At 39.0% G+C, this 18,482-nt stretch overlaps 1 protein-coding gene across 4 annotated transcripts in view; it reads right to left on the reverse strand.

Moving 5' to 3' along the window:
- Positions 1-15,181, reverse strand: part of smarca2 (SWI/SNF related BAF chromatin remodeling complex subunit ATPase 2) — a 143,833-nt gene extending 128,652 nt beyond the window's left edge. Inside the window, exons 1-2 of one of the 4 annotated variants that reach the window (XM_080188714.1) lie at positions 15,042-15,181; positions 7,568-7,828 (exon numbers count right to left, since the gene is read on the reverse strand). In XM_080188714.1, the coding sequence (XP_080044840.1) occupies positions 7,568-7,795 (228 nt within the window). In that variant the 5' untranslated portion in view covers positions 7,796-7,828; positions 15,042-15,181. Of the gene's footprint in view, positions 1-7,567; positions 7,829-14,292; positions 14,474-15,041 lie in introns of those variants that run through there. The other 3 variants (XM_080188711.1, XM_080188713.1, XM_080188712.1) reach the window with 3 other exon arrangements.
- Positions 15,182-18,482: the final 3,301 nt, after the last annotated feature.

Here is an 18,482-nt window from a genome sequence, read left to right on the forward strand (position 1 = left end):
AGCCATATAAGGAGAAGTAATGGCCTAATGGTACTGTAAAGAAATTAAGGGTTATGGTGAGCGGGCAGTAAGTGGAGCTGAGTCCACAAAACGATCAGCCATGATCTTACTGAATGACAGCGCAGGCTTGAGGGGCCAGATGGCCTACTCCTGCTTCTATGTTCTTATGTATTATCGCTAGACTATTAATCCAGAAACTCAGCTAATGTTCTAAACCCAGGTTCAAATCCCACCAAGGCAGATGATGGAATTTAAATTCAACATAAAGCATTTGGAATTATGAATCTACAGACGAACATGAAACAATTGTCAATTGTTGTAAAAACTCATCTAGTTTACTAATGGTCCTTGAGGGGAGGAAATCTATTGTCTTTACCTAGTCTGGCCTACATGTGACTCCAAAGCCAAAAAACGTGGTTGACTCTCATCTGCCCTCCAAGGGCAATTAGTGATGAGCAATAAATGCTGGCCAGCCAGCAACGCCCATGTCCCGTGAATGAATAGAAAAAAATTTTGGTGGTGGAATTGGCAGAGGGATTCTGATCAGTAAACCAGAAGAGCTCTTCTGCTATTTTTCACATAGTGCCAAGGTATCTTTTAAATCAACCTCAAGTAGACAGATGGGGACTCAGTTTAGTGTCTCATCTAACCATGCAGGATTTCCCATGTACTACACTTAAATGACACACTTGATCACTTTCCCTAAGTTTTTCAATGAGCATATGATCATGTGTTTCAGAGGAGATAATACTCCTGCTGAGGCAATACTTAGGATTTAACTGTCTTCAATGGATATTTCAGAGAACTTGGAACATCCTTTAAACATTGCTAACATTAAGCAATCAAAACAACATCAAAATCAGAATATAATCAGGCACCAGCTGGAACTAGAACTGTTTCAAACAGAAAAATATTCCTCAAATGGAGTTGCAGCATTGATAACTTTTCTATAAAATGAATAATCGCCTCCCCCACAACCCCTCAAAAAGCCAAGCACTCAAAGATGCAAATTCAACTGCACCAGAAAATCTCCAGTACTACTTCCAAGTCACTATTTTTCATAAGTACTTTGTAGTAATTATGATAAGGTTTTTGGAAGACAAGTAGACTGAGGTTCTTAGTTCTCACGTCACAAACTAAACACAGACTAGATGGTCAGTAATGGGGATTCTAGCAGATTTGCTACTTCTTTAAAAAACTTAGGTATTAATTGCAACTGAAATCAGGAACTTCAACAGAGACCTACTGATGTGTATGCTTTACTGCTACATTGGCCTTTAACCTTTAGGCTACCGCTAAGAGTCTATACAGAACTTTTCTAAAATAAAAGAAACTATAAAAAACAAGAGTACATAGGAGCATACATTTAAAAAATACTTGACTGAACTAAAAAGCTCTTGTATTTCCTTGTACATGATAGCTCCCGTTTTTGATTGGATTTTTAAAAAAAAGTGTGGTTCAGAGGAATGGAAGAAGCACTGACTCAAGATGCCCAATTATTTATTTGTTTATATCACTTTCCTTCCTTTTTTCTTCAGATGATAATTTTCATTGTACAAGTACGTGAGGCATTGTCTATAGCCACCCCAAATATTCCTACAAGCAATGGGGTGGAGTTCCTGCTTTTAGCACAATTCGGACACAAAATGCAATCAAAATTGGACCCATTTTCAGAAATGATTTTGGGAGGATGCTTGAGCCAAACAAATTAACTTGACTTATTATAGTCACATGTACTAATATACAGTGAAAAATATTGTTTCTTGCACGCTATACAAAGCATACCGCACATAAGGAAGGAAAGGAGAGACTGCAGAATGAAGTGTTATAGTCACGGCTAGGGTGTAGCGGGTTTAAAAGAATTAGAATAAAGAACAAGAGTAAAAGACAGTATCAGAAGGTATGCTGGGCACAGCTTGCAAGAAGTCACCTCGCTCTGGTGCCATCTTGATTCAGTGTTTGTGCACTGTCAAATATAAAATTGGACAAACAATCTTTCGCTTAGAAACTTTATAACCTTCTGGACTGAACAAGGAGTTCTATAATTTCAGGTCATAACCTCTACTCTCTCCCTTTTTTGTTTCCTTGGACCCACAAAATCATCCCACGCATTTACTATGGCTAATCCATCTAACCTACACACCTTTGAACTCTAAGGAGCAATTTAGCATGGCCAATCCATCTAACTTGCACTCACCTGCAGTCCTTTGAGGAAACTTTACAATTATTTTTAAATGCAGAAACTTATGCAAACATATAAAAACTTTGATTTTTTTCCTATTTACTAAGAGTTGATTAGTCATGATAAATGCTTAAAAGTTACAGCAGTGGGGTGGAGGGGGCTGGGTGGAGTCTGTTTCTAGAGAGTCAGACGCAATGGACCAATGACCTCTTTCTGCACTTCGGACTGACAGAGGAAACTCATACAGACATGGGGAGAATGTGCAAATCGCACAGTCATCCGAGGCCAAAACTGAACCCGAGTCCCTGTGCTGTCTTTCCTTTTCTTATTCTGGTTGTCAGATAGTAGCACTCCAGTTCGAACCACTCTTTGGCACTGGAAGACTAATGACACTTGTGTCATTCAATCGCTTCTGTCATTTACTCCATTACAAACCTTTCCTTTATCCAAAACCTATCTTTAACTTTTCTCAGTTCAAATGAAAGGTCATTGATGTAAAACATTAACTCCATTTCTCTCCCCATACTTAGAGTATTTCCAGCTTTTCAGAATGCTTTTCTTTTGCATTAAAGAACTTCACTCAAGAGTCAAAACCTGGTACAGTTTTACTAACACAGCTGAAATATGTTTAACGCAAGTGTTTTTAAAATCAGAATGACTAGTCTAACTCCTATGACGAACTTGATTTACTACTGAAAATGATTTTTTAAAAACTGAACAGAAAGTTATCAGTTTCATCAGTATCCATAATAAACTCTTAATAAATAGAACGAATCAAAGTTTTTACGTTTGCACAATTTTTTGCATGTAAAAATAATTGTAAAGACTCCTCAAAGAACTGCAGCCAAGTGCAACAGTGATTTAGTATTATTTTGAACATGATAAAACAAAATACCACGTTACACAATACATAAATGTCAGATAATATACAGTCTACAGCACAAGATCAGAAAGGAGTAAGAAAAATAAATATAAAAATGCCTATACTTTTTCCCACAGAACTTAAATTTTCAGTTCCCAGGCACATATTTCTCTTTTTTGTGTTATTATGCTAATAATACCTCCATAAAACAGAGTACCATCTTATTTCATAATGTTATATAAATTAAGAAATTGATCCTTACACATTTTTAAACATATTAAATACCTACATTTTTTCAGGTCTTCATCCAAAGCATTAATGCAATCTGGAAATGTGGCACGTTCTGTGGCTGAACTGGCCTCCAGGACAATTAAATAGTACTGCATTTACAACACAGAAGCAGGTACTTTGTTTCAACAGATCTATGCCAGTCTGCAAAGTAGACCTCTCCTCCTGTTCTTCATTTAACCCATTAACAAATCCTTTTTCTTTCACTTCGCTCACCTAACTGGTTAGCACTGCTGCTTCACAGTGCAGAGATCCAGATTCAATTCCCGACTTGGGTCACTGCCTGCGTGGAGTCTGCACATTCTCCCCACATCTGTGTGGGTTCCTCCAGGTGCTCCATTTTCCTGCCACAATCCGCTGTTTGGGAGGATTGGCCATGCTAAATTCTCCCTCAGTGTACCCGAATGGGTACCGGAGTGTGGGACTAAGGTTTTCATTGCGGTATTGATGTAAGCCTACTTGTGACAATAAATAAACTTTAACTTCCCCCTTAAAATGCATCGAAGCTCATGACCTCAGCTACTCCTTCTGCAACTGAAGTCCACATTCTAATCTCTGGATAAAGGCATTCCTCCTGGATTTCTGAGATTTGTTAATTACTACTTATATTTATGGCTCTAGTTCTGGTCTCCTCCTCAAGCAGAAACATTGTCACTTAGGACCACTCTATCAAATCTTTCCTTATTCTTAAAATCTCCATTTGGTCACCCTTCAGTCTTCTCTGGTCAAGAGAAAAAAGCCTGTTCAACCTTTCCCAATGGATATAACCTTTCAGTCAGTTCTGGTATCAGTCTAGTAAATCTTTGTACCATCCTTCCTGTGCTTTCATGTCCTTTGAATAATATGAAAATCAGAACCATTCCAAGTACAAGGCTCTATACAAATTTAACATATATTCTCTGCTTTTCAATTCAATTCCTCTTGAAATGAATGCCAGTGCTTTGTTCAGTTTCTCTACAACTTAAGTTGCACATCTAATGCAATAATACCTCCCAAAGCACATTTTAAAACAAAAATATGACACCAAGCCACATATAGAGATATTAATGAATGAAGGCTTAGTCAAAGATTTAGGTTTAACTAAGCGTCTCAAGGAGGAAAGTGAGGGAGAAGAGCTGGGCAGGTGTCAGGAGGGTGTTGTAAGCATGTGAAGCTAGCAATGGTGGAGCAAATATAATCTGCAATACAAAAAGGATTTATTGGCCTGCATTTTACAGTAATAATTTAGCAAAATTACCACTGCTCACCGACATTACTTCTTTGAAACTGACAGCAACTTCAAGAGACCATGCGTGTACAGTTAAACATTGTCATCCGGTTGGCAGTAACTCTAAGCTTTCCCATTAGGTTCACTGTTGAAGACCCCACCAGACTCACACTGAACTAAAATGAGGAATTCTACTGAACTGACCAGGATTTCCACTATTAACCTGATTATAAAAACCCTTGAAAAGAATCTATTTAAATGAAGTGTAACTGGATTTTTAAGTAGTTTACTAAGTTCATGATTGCTGTTAAGTAGCTTTACAAGCCCTAAAGTATTAATTTTATATTTTTGAAATGTCAAATTTCTCCATTGAGAAGTAAATCATATTGCTAAAATAATTTGATGAAGTTCATGTTATTTATTTTATGATAATGCCTCGTGCTGGCTTAATCATTTCTTTCGCTTTCTAAAAAAAAAGTACATTTTACTTGCTGGTTTGTTTTGTGTCACAATTCATCAACGTGACCAGTTGCTTACCTGACTTGACAGCATCACTATTACTGGATGCCTGGAGATCCCCTTGACTTGACACCAGATTCAAAGGGATGTCAGGATAAGAAAAATTAATCTCACAAAAATCGATAATTTTTTGTGAGTAGCTTTCTTCAAGGTTGGCTGCAAATGCCACTTATGTTGAAATCTGGGCCAATAGCTTCTGTCGCTAGTTTTAGTGATTTGTTTTCCCTCTGCTCCTCAGCCATTTAAATTTTCCAAGAGTTGGTGGCCTCCATGTTCTTCCTATCAAAACCTACCACTTCACATTTACTTTTACTGAAGTTAATTTGCTATACTTCAAATGTGTTAATAGCTTACTGTGTCTTGTTACATATTAAAACCATCCCAATTTGTATCATCTGCAAATTTGGAAATTGTATGTCTGTTCCTGGGTCCAAAGCATTTATGTAAATAGTGAACAATTATAGTTCCAACACCGATCCCTATAAAACATCACTTTTTGTCGGTCCAAGTTGCTAATTTTAAACTCTCTAATTTGTGTTTGCAACCAATTTGCTAACCATTATGCTGCTTGTTATCTGACTTCACATCGCAGGTTTACCTTGTGGCACCTTATTGTGTTGTACTGGAGAGTTTCTTGTTTCCCAAGCTGTGATAGTAAAACTTAAAGTTTGTTTTAAAAATCAGCTAATTTTTATTATCACAAGACTGCATGCAGTATATGGCCGAATCTTGGAAACAGAGAGCAGTCCGCATTAACTGATGATTCTATCCCAAGACTGCGCCAACTACAAGGATCAATTCAATAATTATACCTTTTTATCAGCTTACATGATTTTAGTAATACAAGTAGTGGTACATCAAACAAAACAAATTCTATGATTCCCTCATCCTCGACCTTGGTTCTGTGACCCCTTTATGCCTTGTTTTCTGTAATAAACAATTTCTGTGACTCCCTCATCCCCAACCTTATCTAATGTCTCGTATGTTATCTCACAGTATATAGAGTCAACCTCGTTAAGACAGGCTTTCCTGGTGTTAATCATGTCTCACTCAGGCTGTGCAAAGTCAACCTTATCAAAACAGACTGAGGCCAAGCATTTGGCCTTCTCTGGTTGTAGTCATTTCTTTGTTCAGAGTCAGTTTTACAGGGGTCTGGCATTTTGAAATGGCTTGGTCTGCTGTCCTTATTTCATACTAAATACTTGACCATTTTCCCCATCATGCCACTGCTTCATTCGTACACTATCACAATTGAACGCATTTTGAAATTCAAAAATATTACGTCTGTTACATTACACTTATCTGTTTCTGTAATTTCTTCAAAGAATTCAATAAGGTTGATCAAGTATGACATTCCCTTTTGAAATACTTGGTGATTATTCAGTTATATTTTCAGTTTCTAAATACTTTTTATATTACATCTTTGAGCAAGGATTCTATTTTTTTCCACCACTGACATTAAAGTAATTGGTTAATTAGTTATCTGGACAAGTTCTCTTTTTCTTATTACATATAGAAATGATGTTAATTGTCGACCAGTCCTCTGGCATAAATCTCCTTCCTAATGATTTTTTTTTAATATCTGCTACCTCTTCCTTAATGCATTTTTAAAAGCACAGATGTAATCCACTGGACCGGGAGTTTTATTCTTCTCCAACCCCGTCAAAGTTTGATGAGTTTATCAATTATCTCCTTCCTTTCTACCTTGAACATTTTTTTTTCTGATTTCTGCTTCTAATGTTATGTTCACCATGTTTGTCTTACTAACAAATTCCAAGGTTAAAAAAAATTATGTAAAAAATTAGAAAACATTTTTGGTTTTTTCTGAGTGTATGTCATATGGGCTCTTCTCTGTACTGATTTTGCTTTTGTTATTTAGGTGCATGTGTTTTTTAAAGTTTATAGGCTGCGGGATAGCTTGATCTTGGGATTGGACATAGCTCGGCGCAACATTGAGGGCCGAAGGGCCTGTACTGTGCTGTAGAGTTCTATGTTAAACTAGTGCAAAAGTAGTCAATTTGTGCTTAACATAATTTACATTTGAAATTTGATTGTTAGCGGTGGTTGGGCTGACCCAGGTGAATTGCACAAGGAAGATAGCAGAACCTAGCAGGAACTCCAGGCCTACATGTGAACGCTAGATTCCTTTCATTATCCAGAATACAGTCATGATTCATAGGAGTGTACCTGTATATAGCATTCTACAATAGGCTATATTATGGTATGCCATGCCAGATAACCTCAATCAAAATTTAAACCTAAAAACCATGTAAAATGAATATAAATACTAAAATTTGGAAATAAGAACAGAGAATTCTGGAAAAACACAGGTCTGTTAGAATCAATAAAAAGAAAATCCAGGTTTACATATTGGGTACAGTCCTTTGTCAGAATTGCATTGCTTAAAAATGTCAATTTACAAGCTTATTCATGCATAATGTGTTTTATAAACTTATTCATGCATAATGTATATGTTTCATGATATTTTTGAGATTTTTAAGGCAGTTACCTTGTGCATCTGATGCATATTATCTTGCTGGTACTCACTCGGGCCCTGCGGTGGTATTGAATGAGTTACGTTTGATGGTCCTGGACTCGGACCCATCATACTATGTACTGACCCTGGTGACGGTCCCGGTCCTGGGCTCGGACCGAGAATAGGTCCAGGAGATGGACCTGGTCCTGGAGAGGGTCCAGGGTGAGGCATCCCACCAGAGGGATCTGTAGGAGTCGACATCTATGCCAGTTTTGCTCGTTATTCTGAAGAATTCTATTAGGAAAAAAAAAACAAACATTGGAACATAAATTTCTTACTTGAGTTTATTTTACTAAACAATTTTCTTCTGCTCCTAAACTCAATGGTTTGAACGGCAAACAGCAATATTTTGAAATCAGACCTTTCATTGCACAATCTCAATTAAGAGCTAAAAAAGGAAAATATTCACGTATTTGCATGCAAAAGAACAGGAAGGCAGTGAAACAATTCATGATTCTGTATCCCCAGAATTGTTGCAAAGTAACAAATATCATGTAACTGCTGGCTTAGTCACAAGAAATCTTAATGTGAAAAATAGATGGTGACAAAAGCAATGTTACAACTGCCATTTTACACCAACACTATCAGGTTACATTTGTCTAATATGCCCATTTTCTTACACTGTAATATACAATGGTGACTTTTCCTCCCCTTGTGCTAAGGTGTTATTCTTAGTCATTGAGATTTCCAAAATTTCACACAGAAACTGCAGAGTACAGAAGATAGCGCAGCAGTTTACATACATAATGCAATTATGCATACCAACATCTGTGCTTTCATGCTAGACTACCCACAATTTCAGATCTCTGAAAAACAAAACACTGATGCTGGCAAAATACTATATGCATAAGACATCAGGGCTGTCATTTTAGAAACAGTTTCTCTCTGGCAAGCTCTGAAGCAGATCTAGAAAATGTCTTTATCTGCTGTATTCCTGATTACTGCTAGAGCCCCAAGGCTCTTAACTTATTGATGCTACCCCAAATATTTGCTGTATTATAAATTTGATTAACTGTTCACAGAAACAACCAATAAGCAAAAATAAAAAGATTCAGCAGAATAAAGGACTGATGTCGATTATAACATTCTTTGCAGTGCTGCAGTACATAATATTGTCTATGAATATGAAATCAAAACAACATCCTCCTCATTACAGCAGCCTGACAATTGGATTGTTCAGAGAGGCTGCATCATTTTTGATGGCTCTAGTCTGCAGATAACAGTTAGTAATTGTCAATTATTTAGTAAAATCTCTGTTTAGCCAAATAAATAGAGAGAACATGCTGTATAAGTATCTGGTGGTTTCTATGCGGCTATTTTATTCAAGGTTTGAAACTAACAGCTGCCAATCAGAAAACGTCAATTTTTTTGGACTCAAGTTGAATTCCTGACCTTCCGAGAGGGGTGGGGGTAGTTTGGAGGCAAAGGGAAGAGAGAAACAAATAGATTTGCAAACCCCAGGTGAAATTTTGAAACAATTCACACTCGAATTTCCCAAGCATCAAAAACGACAATAAAAATGAAGCACTTTGTTCCCTGGCATAAACTTTAATGAAATAGCTATGGCTAATTAACAACAACAAACATGAACTGACAAAATTAGCAAACTCACAAGGTGTATGTGAAAGGTTACAATGTGCACAGTTGACCAGCTCTCAAGGTTTGGGTACACCATTTATAAACCTTAGAAAATCAAACTTGTGTCGAGCATGACCCAGGTCTGTTTGCTGCTAGCGCCAAATGCCAAGTTTAAAATGGTACAAATCTACTCTCCCAAAGAAAAACAAACTGAATATAAAAAATTAAAACTAACAAGCTCCAGGTGCATTAAGTCACAGGTAAAACAAATTGTTTGCATTTCTTTACTCACTCTGGGGGGAGCTCCACTAACAGGATGGCAACTGCCTACAGTGTAAGAAATTGATGTGCCAGTTTACTTTTCTCCCTTAGGGTTCCCTCACCACTATCCCTGCACTACCAGCTGTTCAGCTGAGAAATTGTGCGTGTACAGGAGTGGATTTGAGTGACAGTCACTAGTGTCTCTCAAACCCATATCCACAACTGTTCAAAGCAACTGACTTAACTGCCTATATTAGCTTAGTCTGGAGAAGATACATTCAGGCATATCAGAATTCATCAGCAATTTGTCAAAGAAAAAGACTTTTGTTAAATCTTTGTTAATGACGAAAGCCTTGGGTTTCCACATTTTTAACTAGACTTTCACAAATTGGTGATGAATAAATAAATTACATTTTTATAGCACCTTCCAAATGCTAAAATAATCCCAATGATTTACAACCAATGAATGAAATTAATAAATATCATCTCACCAGATGCAAATTAGTTAGATGGGGAGGCAATACTCTAGTGGTATTATCGCTAGACTAATCCAGAAACTCAGCTAATGCTCTGGGGACCCAGGTTCAAATCCCATCATGGCAGATAGTGTAACATGAACTCACTTAAAAAACATCTGGAATTAAGAATCTTCTGATGACCATGAAACAATAGTCGGAAAAAACCCATTTGATTCGTTAATCTGCTATCCTTACTTGGTCTGGCCTATGAGCAACTCCACAGCCACAGCAATGTGGTTGACTCTCAAGTGCCCTTCAAAGGCAACTAGGGATGGGCAATAGATGTTGGCCAGCCTGCAACACCCACACCCAATGAGTGAATAAAAATAATTGTGCTTGCCCAAGTCTGACAAAATAACATGAACGACCAATTAAATCTGCTTTTGGTAGCATTCAGAGAGGTAAGTGTTGGCCGAGACACACAGAAACCGTTGAGCCCTAAATATTACCACTGGCAACCACGGGAAAAGGTAACAGGGCACCAATTTAACCTCTCATCCAAAAAACTCCAACGTTGCATTTCCAAAGTACTGCACTAAAATGCCAAGCTAAATTGATTTTTCGAATCCTAATTCCTTGAACCCATGATCACCTAACTCAGAAAAAATTAATTACCGCAATGCCAAGATTAACACTTAAGAAAAAAGGTAAATGCTACATATTTTAAAATATACTAATATGCAAATTTATAATGAGTGGTTTGATAGTGAGTACTACAATATTGTGATCAGTCATATTGCAATGCAAATCAACAGCAAGAATTTACATTTATATTGAATCTTTAACTTAGGAAAACTTTCAGAGGCATGAAGAAAATTGATGTCCACCAAGGGAGAGATTAGCAAAAGTGGCCCGAAACTTACTTAAAAAAGGTAAACTTTCAGAAGCAGCATTTAAAAAAGGGAGAGGTTGAATGAGGGAATTCAAGAGCAGTTATCAACACAGCTAGTGAACATTATGACAATAAGCACAAGGCGATGGAACGAATTAAAGACAAGGACAAGCACTTAACATTTGAGTCAGAGATCTGAACCAATATAGGTCCAGCACGGATCAGTGATGGGCAAGTAGGATATACGCAGAGCTGTAAAAGAGCTTGGGTTTACGAAGCATGCAGGTTGCAAGACCAGCAAGAACACTGAAGATAACACTGTAACTGACATAAACATGCAAGACTGTATTGATGATAAATAAGCTTATCGTTACTTTCTTCTCCCATACCTAAGAGATCACAGTCTTTGTCTGTGATTTCTAACATAGGATTTCAGGGAAAGCAAAAACAATGTGGTTCAGCCTGTCACAGCAACCAGAAAAGGAAATGAGGTCAGTGGTAAGCAAGTTTTATTTTTCTCTAGTTCAATTGGAAGAAGTGAAAATTCACCCAAAATTAAATCTTAGATAAGCATCCTAAGAGGTTGTGAAAGCTGGTAGGAAGGTGAAGCTGTGTGTTACGAATACACATGTTGAGGCTAACCTTTTGGCTGTAGATAATGTCATCAAGAGATTGCATATAAATAAAGAAGAAAGGATGAAGGATGGATCCTGGGGGCACATTGGAAATAACCATGCAAGTATGGAAATAGAAACTATTGCTCTAAATCTTCCGACTGAGATAAATTCAACAGGAGTAGACTCAAGTATGGGCAGTTCCAAGAGATAAGCAAGGAGAAAAGGCATTTGTATTTGACTTAAAAGTGTCAGAATAACATCAAGGACCTGGCCTGACATTTATAATAAGAAAAGCTCAGTTTTACACTTGCTGTAATTGCCACTATAAAATAATTAGCATAGATTTATATAATTTTTTTACTAGTACATATAATAGTTTCTCAGTGAGGAATGTTGACAAAAGGCTAGATAATGCAGGGCCTAGCTAACCTTGGGCACATATTTGTGCAAAGTAAATCAGAGATAGAGTGTGTTTTTCTTTAAATAGAAACTAAATGTAAAACTACAATATACATATTGCTGGAACAATTGTTTTCAAGTAACTAGTAATCTCTTCCTTTTCAGCATTAGAACACAGGCAAAGATTTATCAGCCATATTTATCCTATCAGAAAGTAGCAATCAGATGGTAAATTATCATAGAAACTCCTTAAGTGCTTTTCAACTGACTTTATGTTTGATTCTTTTGGTGCAGCAGTTCATCATTTTATCACATAGATTTTAAAATGCCATGGTTGAATGTTTTAATTGCCATCAACAACAGGTAATGTTAGCTACAATAATCTCCAAGTTTGAACCGATTTTTACCTCTACCTTTAGTTAACCAAGCTAAACAAAACTGCAACAGGCAATCCTGGAACAAACTCCAGCTTGTGTTTGGGTTTATTACCTCAATCAAATTGAGTTTAAAAGGTGAAGATAATATTGCACTAAATTATAGATAGAATGAACCTTGTCTGATAGATGCACAATATAAATCCCTTTGTGAATTTCTTACACTTATTGGTAGCTTATAAAGGGTAGCACACATCAAAATATAAAAAGTTAAAAAATCTTAAAAAGCATCATTGTATTCTGCCAACCAGCACTAAAGGTTTGTCAGCTTGATTCTGCCCCGTTAGGTTTTATATAATTCCATGTCTGGAAAATTTTCTCTCCAACATGATTTTCAGATATGATAGCCATTTTATGACGAGGGATGTAGCATGATTTCATACCAGTCCCTATCTCCATTAGTGACAGCTCCTGAAAATGAAGGTTGCAGCATTATACTGGCGAGAGCTGCTATATTTAAAATTTAATGGTAGATCAGACACAATTGCAATAATTTAAAAAACTGCTGGCTGAGGTACGTCAGATTCAACCTTCTTCAATGTTGAATTGTAGCCTCTGCAGATAATCAAATGGTCCAGTTTGAGTATTCTGGTAAGGACCAGGCAACTTAACTCTTGAGTACTGACATATCCCATTTACTGGTTTCTCCCATTTTTATCCGGTGGGACTCAATTTTTTTTTAATGTCATTCTTAGCAATATTGCCTCATTAGAATAAAATGCAAGATCTGTTTGTATCAGCAATTTGAGACAGATGCAAATTAATGAGAACATGAAACTAAACTTTATATCTAGTCCCAGAGGCTCTTTGGTATGCACACAAGTGGTCCACCAGAGCAAAAAAAAGAAAGTAAGCCAAATAATAAAAAAACTGAGAAAAATAATGCTAAGTCAGGTTACGAGCTACAGCATTGCAGTAAATCTCATTAGTAAAAGAATTAATTCCTTGGCTATCAAGTCCACATTGTCTTTTAAAAAGACGGCAGTACATTATCCCCCTTTTCAGCACAGATCCATCAGTAGAATACAAAACTGTAACCATAGACAAACCGGCAAGAAGTACAAGCCACAGAAATAGACTCCAGTAATTTATGACCAACAACCCTGAAAATTGAAATGTAAACTCACTGCCAGATTTTTTTATTGTTACTTAGCATAGACATAAATAAGTGTGCAGAAATACATTTTCGAAATCTATTTTCACACAAATATGCAGTCGGCATGAGTTAACTGTAGAAAAAACAGGGAGTGCAGTGCGGCTGAGGAGGTAATACAATAAGCGATGTGGCTATATGGTGAAGTTATTCAACGCGATTCCTTCATCTGCTGCCTCCCCAAATTGCAGGGAGTCTATTTTGCAGCAAAAAAAATATAGGTTATACCACGTACTGCAACATGTTCAACAGAACTTTGGTGACTTTTTGCCCTTTTTAAATTGCATTTTTTGGGACGCAAAAAGAGCCGTCAAAAAAAACTGCTGGCTGACTTGACACATTTTTTTTGGAGGTGGTTTGCAAGCCCCCTTCTTGGATTAGACTCAAACTTCCACTCAGGCAGAGCAGTGAGAAGCAAATGAGCAGAAAACAAAATAATCTCCAAAAGGGAGGGGGGAGGTGAAGATGGGGAGAAAAGCTGCATTAATGACCCAGAGAGTCAGCAGGAGGAGTGGAGAGGCCGGTGGCGGGGGGAGGGTGATTCAGAGAGAGATCACTGCAGCCGGCCTGCTTCATACTCCAGACGGGGAGGGGGAAATCCACCCCACACCCCGGCCTCGAACAAAAGGCGGCGGGGTGGCGGCCCCTGTTTATCGAGTGAAAGATCGGGTAATCCGAGAGCCGCGCTCACTCTCACACACACACTCTGAGGAGGGTGAGCCGGGCCCGGGGCCTCAGGGAGGGAAGGTGCCTGCACAACCTTCCCGGGTTTTGGGGAGTCCGAAAGACTTGAAGCGCCCGGAGAGAAAAAACATCATCATCATCATCAATCTCCCCCGGCCCCCCCCCCAGGTTAAACCCTCCCCCTCCTCCCGGCATGGAGCCCCCTCCCCGACTCAAACAAACCTGCGGCTCTCACCCTGGTCAGTGCGAGCGGCGGGCGGATCGGAGCAGGCCCAGGCCCGGCGAGGCGACAAGGCCGCACTCAGCACCCGGGCACCGACCACGAGTCAGTACTGGAGGCGGAAATGAGTCGGCGAGAAGCGGCCGAGGGGAGGAGGAGGAAAGAGTGGCGGCAGAAAGCAGGCCGCAGCCGGAGGAAAGCATTCGATAAGCCCGGAGCTCCACTTGGAGGAGCTCCACTGGAGGAGCCCCCCCGCCCCGCTCCCCGCGGCCCCCTCCCCGGCTCTGAGCCCCGGGTCCCCACCCTGGAACTCCCTCGGACCCCGCGTGGAACACCTCGACTCCCGAGCCCCTCGGTCCCAACGCGGAGTCCCCCCCCCTTCGGTCCCAGCGCGGAGCTCTCCGGCTCCGACCCTCCCTTCGGTCCCGGCGCGGAGCCCTCCCGCTCCGACCCTCCCTTCGGTCCCGGCGCGGAGCTCTCCGGCTCCGACACCCCCCGATCCCAGTGTGGAGTCACCGACCCCTCGGTCCCAGCGCGGAGCTCCTCCGTTCCCGAGCCCCCGGCCCCGGCTCCTGTTGCAGAGCTGAGCCGCCGCTAAGTTAAACAAGTCGCCAGCTTCATAAACCACTACCGGCCCCGCCAAAAAAATAAGCTGCGCCCACCTGTGAAAGTGCAAAAAGGTTAAAACTGCAACAGTTTAATGTTTTTTAAAAAATAAAAATTAAACTGCATTGAACATTGGAAATCTTACCCGTCAATATCGCATTCACCGACTCACTCCAGAGCATCGGAATTTGTGAAAACAGTTGGGGGCGCTTTTACTTATATATTTATTATTTTTTTATATATTGTAACCTTTTTTGAGGAGTTTTTTTAATTGAGTGGCAAAGAGTTGTTCTCATTGGTGAAGTGACAGCCATCAACTTCCCCTTTCCTTCAATCCTCTTCCTCCTTTTATTTCGTTATTTTCTCTAACTCGCCACCAACGAACTTGGCAGGAAATCCCGCCTCTACACGCCAAGTTCATTGGATACTGTACTTACAACACCCATCATTTTATCAAATCCCACAAATCCTGCATTTGTTCAGAAAATACCAGAAGTTTTGTCTGTTTGAAAAAAAATCAAATGTAGAGGATCCATCTGTTCCTCCCCTCCTTCAGTTCCATTTTTTTTTCTCCTTGCTTCCAACTTCTCCATGTGTTTCCCTTACACATACAACAGGATGAATAATGCGTTAAGTAGATGATCACAATACTAGGGTAGTGGCCATGCATTGTTAGAAATGAGGGGGGAGTTGCAAATGTGCAGAGAAGCTGGCCTCTATTTAGCCTGGGTCAGTAGAGAAACACTGAGCGTGAGTCAATGAATTAAAGCAAAACATGGAGGGAAGCAGTCATCAGTGGATTGATGAGGGTTTTCAACACTCCAGGATTGTCCTGGAATCTCCCAATAGGAAAAAAAAAGTTCAGACCGGTATTCTTACTTTACCCTTTTTATTGATATTCCATTTTAAGGTATACAAGACCAGCTGCTAAAACATTTTTTTCCTTCTGTAGTTGGGCAATCCTGGAGAGAAAAAAAATACAGGGGTACTTTCTTTGAATACTTGTGATTAGTTATAAAAAAAAACTTGGAAACTGACTGATAGCCAAGAATCATCCAATGGAGTGATGAAGACAAGGATATGAAGGGTTATGGAACCAATTTGGATGGATGGAGTTAAGATTCAGAACATTGGGACAACTTTATTCTGTTTCTTTGTTCTTCTGTTAAATAGTCTGTGAAAGTTACATACATAGACAACAGGCAGATAGCTATAAATACTGCAGGTACTGGCATCTGAAAGAAGAACAGAGAACATTGCAGATCTGCCAGCATCTGTTAGGAACAATACAGGGTTAATATTTTGCCTCCATAGACAAACAGACAGATATAATTGGTTTGCTGAAAGATCATCATTGCATATGTACCAATTTGAGGAAATATGTAGTGGCATTAGAGGCAGTTCAGAGGTTCATTAGATTGATTCCAGAGATGAGGGGTTTGTTGTATGAAAAGAGATTGAACAGTTTTGGCCTGAACTCTTTGGAATTTTGAAGAGTGAGGGGAGAAAGGTATATAAGATGATAAAAGGTATGGGTAAAGTAGATGTGGCTCGGTTGCCTTGTGGAGTATTTTAGGATGAGAAGTCATAGTCTTAGCATAAGGGATAGCAAATTTAAAACTGAGTTGAGGAGAAATTACTTCTCCCAAAGTGTTGTGAATCTTTGAATTTGCTACCCAAATGTTGGGACAGTGAGTAAATTTAAGGAGGACAGATTTTTAATTGGTAATGGGTTGAAAGGTTATAGGGAAAAGTTGGGAAAATGGGGATGAGGAACATATCAGCCATAATCGTATGGCGGAGCAGACTGAATGGGCCAAATGACCTAATTCTGCTTCTATATCTTATGAACTTACGAATTTGTCATGACAATACAAATAAAACAAGTAACCATAGTTTATTACATAGTTATAGATAAGTAAAATTACAGTAAAGTACAATATAATAAAAGGATTGTGTAGTTACAAACATTTAAATTTACAAATGATTATGATATGTTGAAAGTGCAAGTATCCTTCACTTATAGAATAAACAAATGGAAGTTCTACTGCACTCTGCAAATTGTATTGTGGTCCATAAATCAATCAGTTTAAATTCATTAAATTCTGATTCATTTATATGCTTGCAAATGTTATGGGAAGGTCTACATGTGACTCCAGATTCATAACGATGGATGTACAGGAAGATCAATGGTAGGAATGAGGAGGTGAAGTTTTTGGAGGTGGGAGGTTATGTGATGAAAACCCAGGAATACATCCAACTTGACATGGCAAACCTAAAATGGATTAGGATTTAAAATTTCACTTGATATCTTTTGCAAATCAGAGAATATTTATGCAGAATTTTGAGAAACTAAGTAGGACCAAATTAACAGTATGTTGCCTGGAAGCAATAATAATAACTTTCAAAAGTATGTTGAACCTCTGAATAAAAAGGAAACACATGGCCTAGGGGGGAAGAGGTATTAATCAGTTGTTTTTTCAAAATGTTGACAGAGTCACAATGGACTGAATGGTCTCCTACGAATAAGATAGAATGAAAATGGTCAATAAAAGGAATTGGCATGATTAAGTTAGGATTTCTCATATTGGCTTGACGTATTTAACAGCCAAGATGCACCAGTGGTAGAGAGAGTGCTAAAAGTTGTGAAAAATTTGGTTCAGCCTCAGACAGCTGCCAGGGAAAGCAATCGGCAAGGGAACAGGAAATGAAGGCAATTATGTTAGTCTTCCCAATACTTAATTTAAAAAATTCTCATTCAATATTTGATGTTGATTTTTTTTTGTTCATTCATGGGTTGTGCATGTCCAGCATATACTATCTATCCCTAATTGCTCTTGAACTGAAAGGATGTTTAAGAGTCAACTGCATCGCTGTGAATCTGGAGTCACATGCAGATGAGACCAGGTATGGATGGCAGATTCCCTCAAGAGCATTAGAATAGAATAGAGTCCCTACAGTGCAGAAGAGGGCCATTTGGCTCATTGAATCTAACTGACCACAATCCAGGCCCCATTCCCATAAGCCCACATATTTACCCTGCTGAACCCCCTGACACTAGGGTCAATTCAACCTAACCTGCACATCTTTGGACCGGAGGAAACCCATGCAGACGTGGGGAGAATGTAAAAACTCCACAGAGACAAGTAACCTGAGGCCGGAATTGAACTTGGATCCCTGGGGCTATGAGGAAGCTGTGCTAATCACTGTGCCGCCCCACTGAACCTGATGGCTTTTTATGACAATCAATTCTAATCATGATTAGACTTTCAATTCCAGATTTTAAAAAAATGTCACCATCTGCCATGGAGGGATTTGAATCCACGTCCCTGGAGCATTACCGTAGGTTTCTGGATTACAAGTCCATTGACAATACCGCTATGCCATTGTCTTCCCAAAAATTAAGGGGTGGCATGGTGGCACAGTGGTTAGCACTGCTGCCTTACAGTAACGGAGACTTGGGTTCGATCTCTGGCTTGGGTCACTGTCTGTGCAAAATCTGCACATTCTCTCTGTGTCTGTGTGGGTTTCCTCCGGGTGTTCCGGTTTCCTCCCACAGTTCAAAAGACCTGTTGGTTAGGTGAAT

This window comes from Carcharhinus amblyrhynchos, chromosome 5 (genome assembly GCF_965287045.1).
Source record: "Carcharhinus amblyrhynchos chromosome 5, sCarAmb.v2.hapA, whole genome shotgun sequence".
Taxonomy (NCBI): domain Eukaryota; kingdom Metazoa; phylum Chordata; class Chondrichthyes; order Carcharhiniformes; family Carcharhinidae; genus Carcharhinus; species Carcharhinus amblyrhynchos.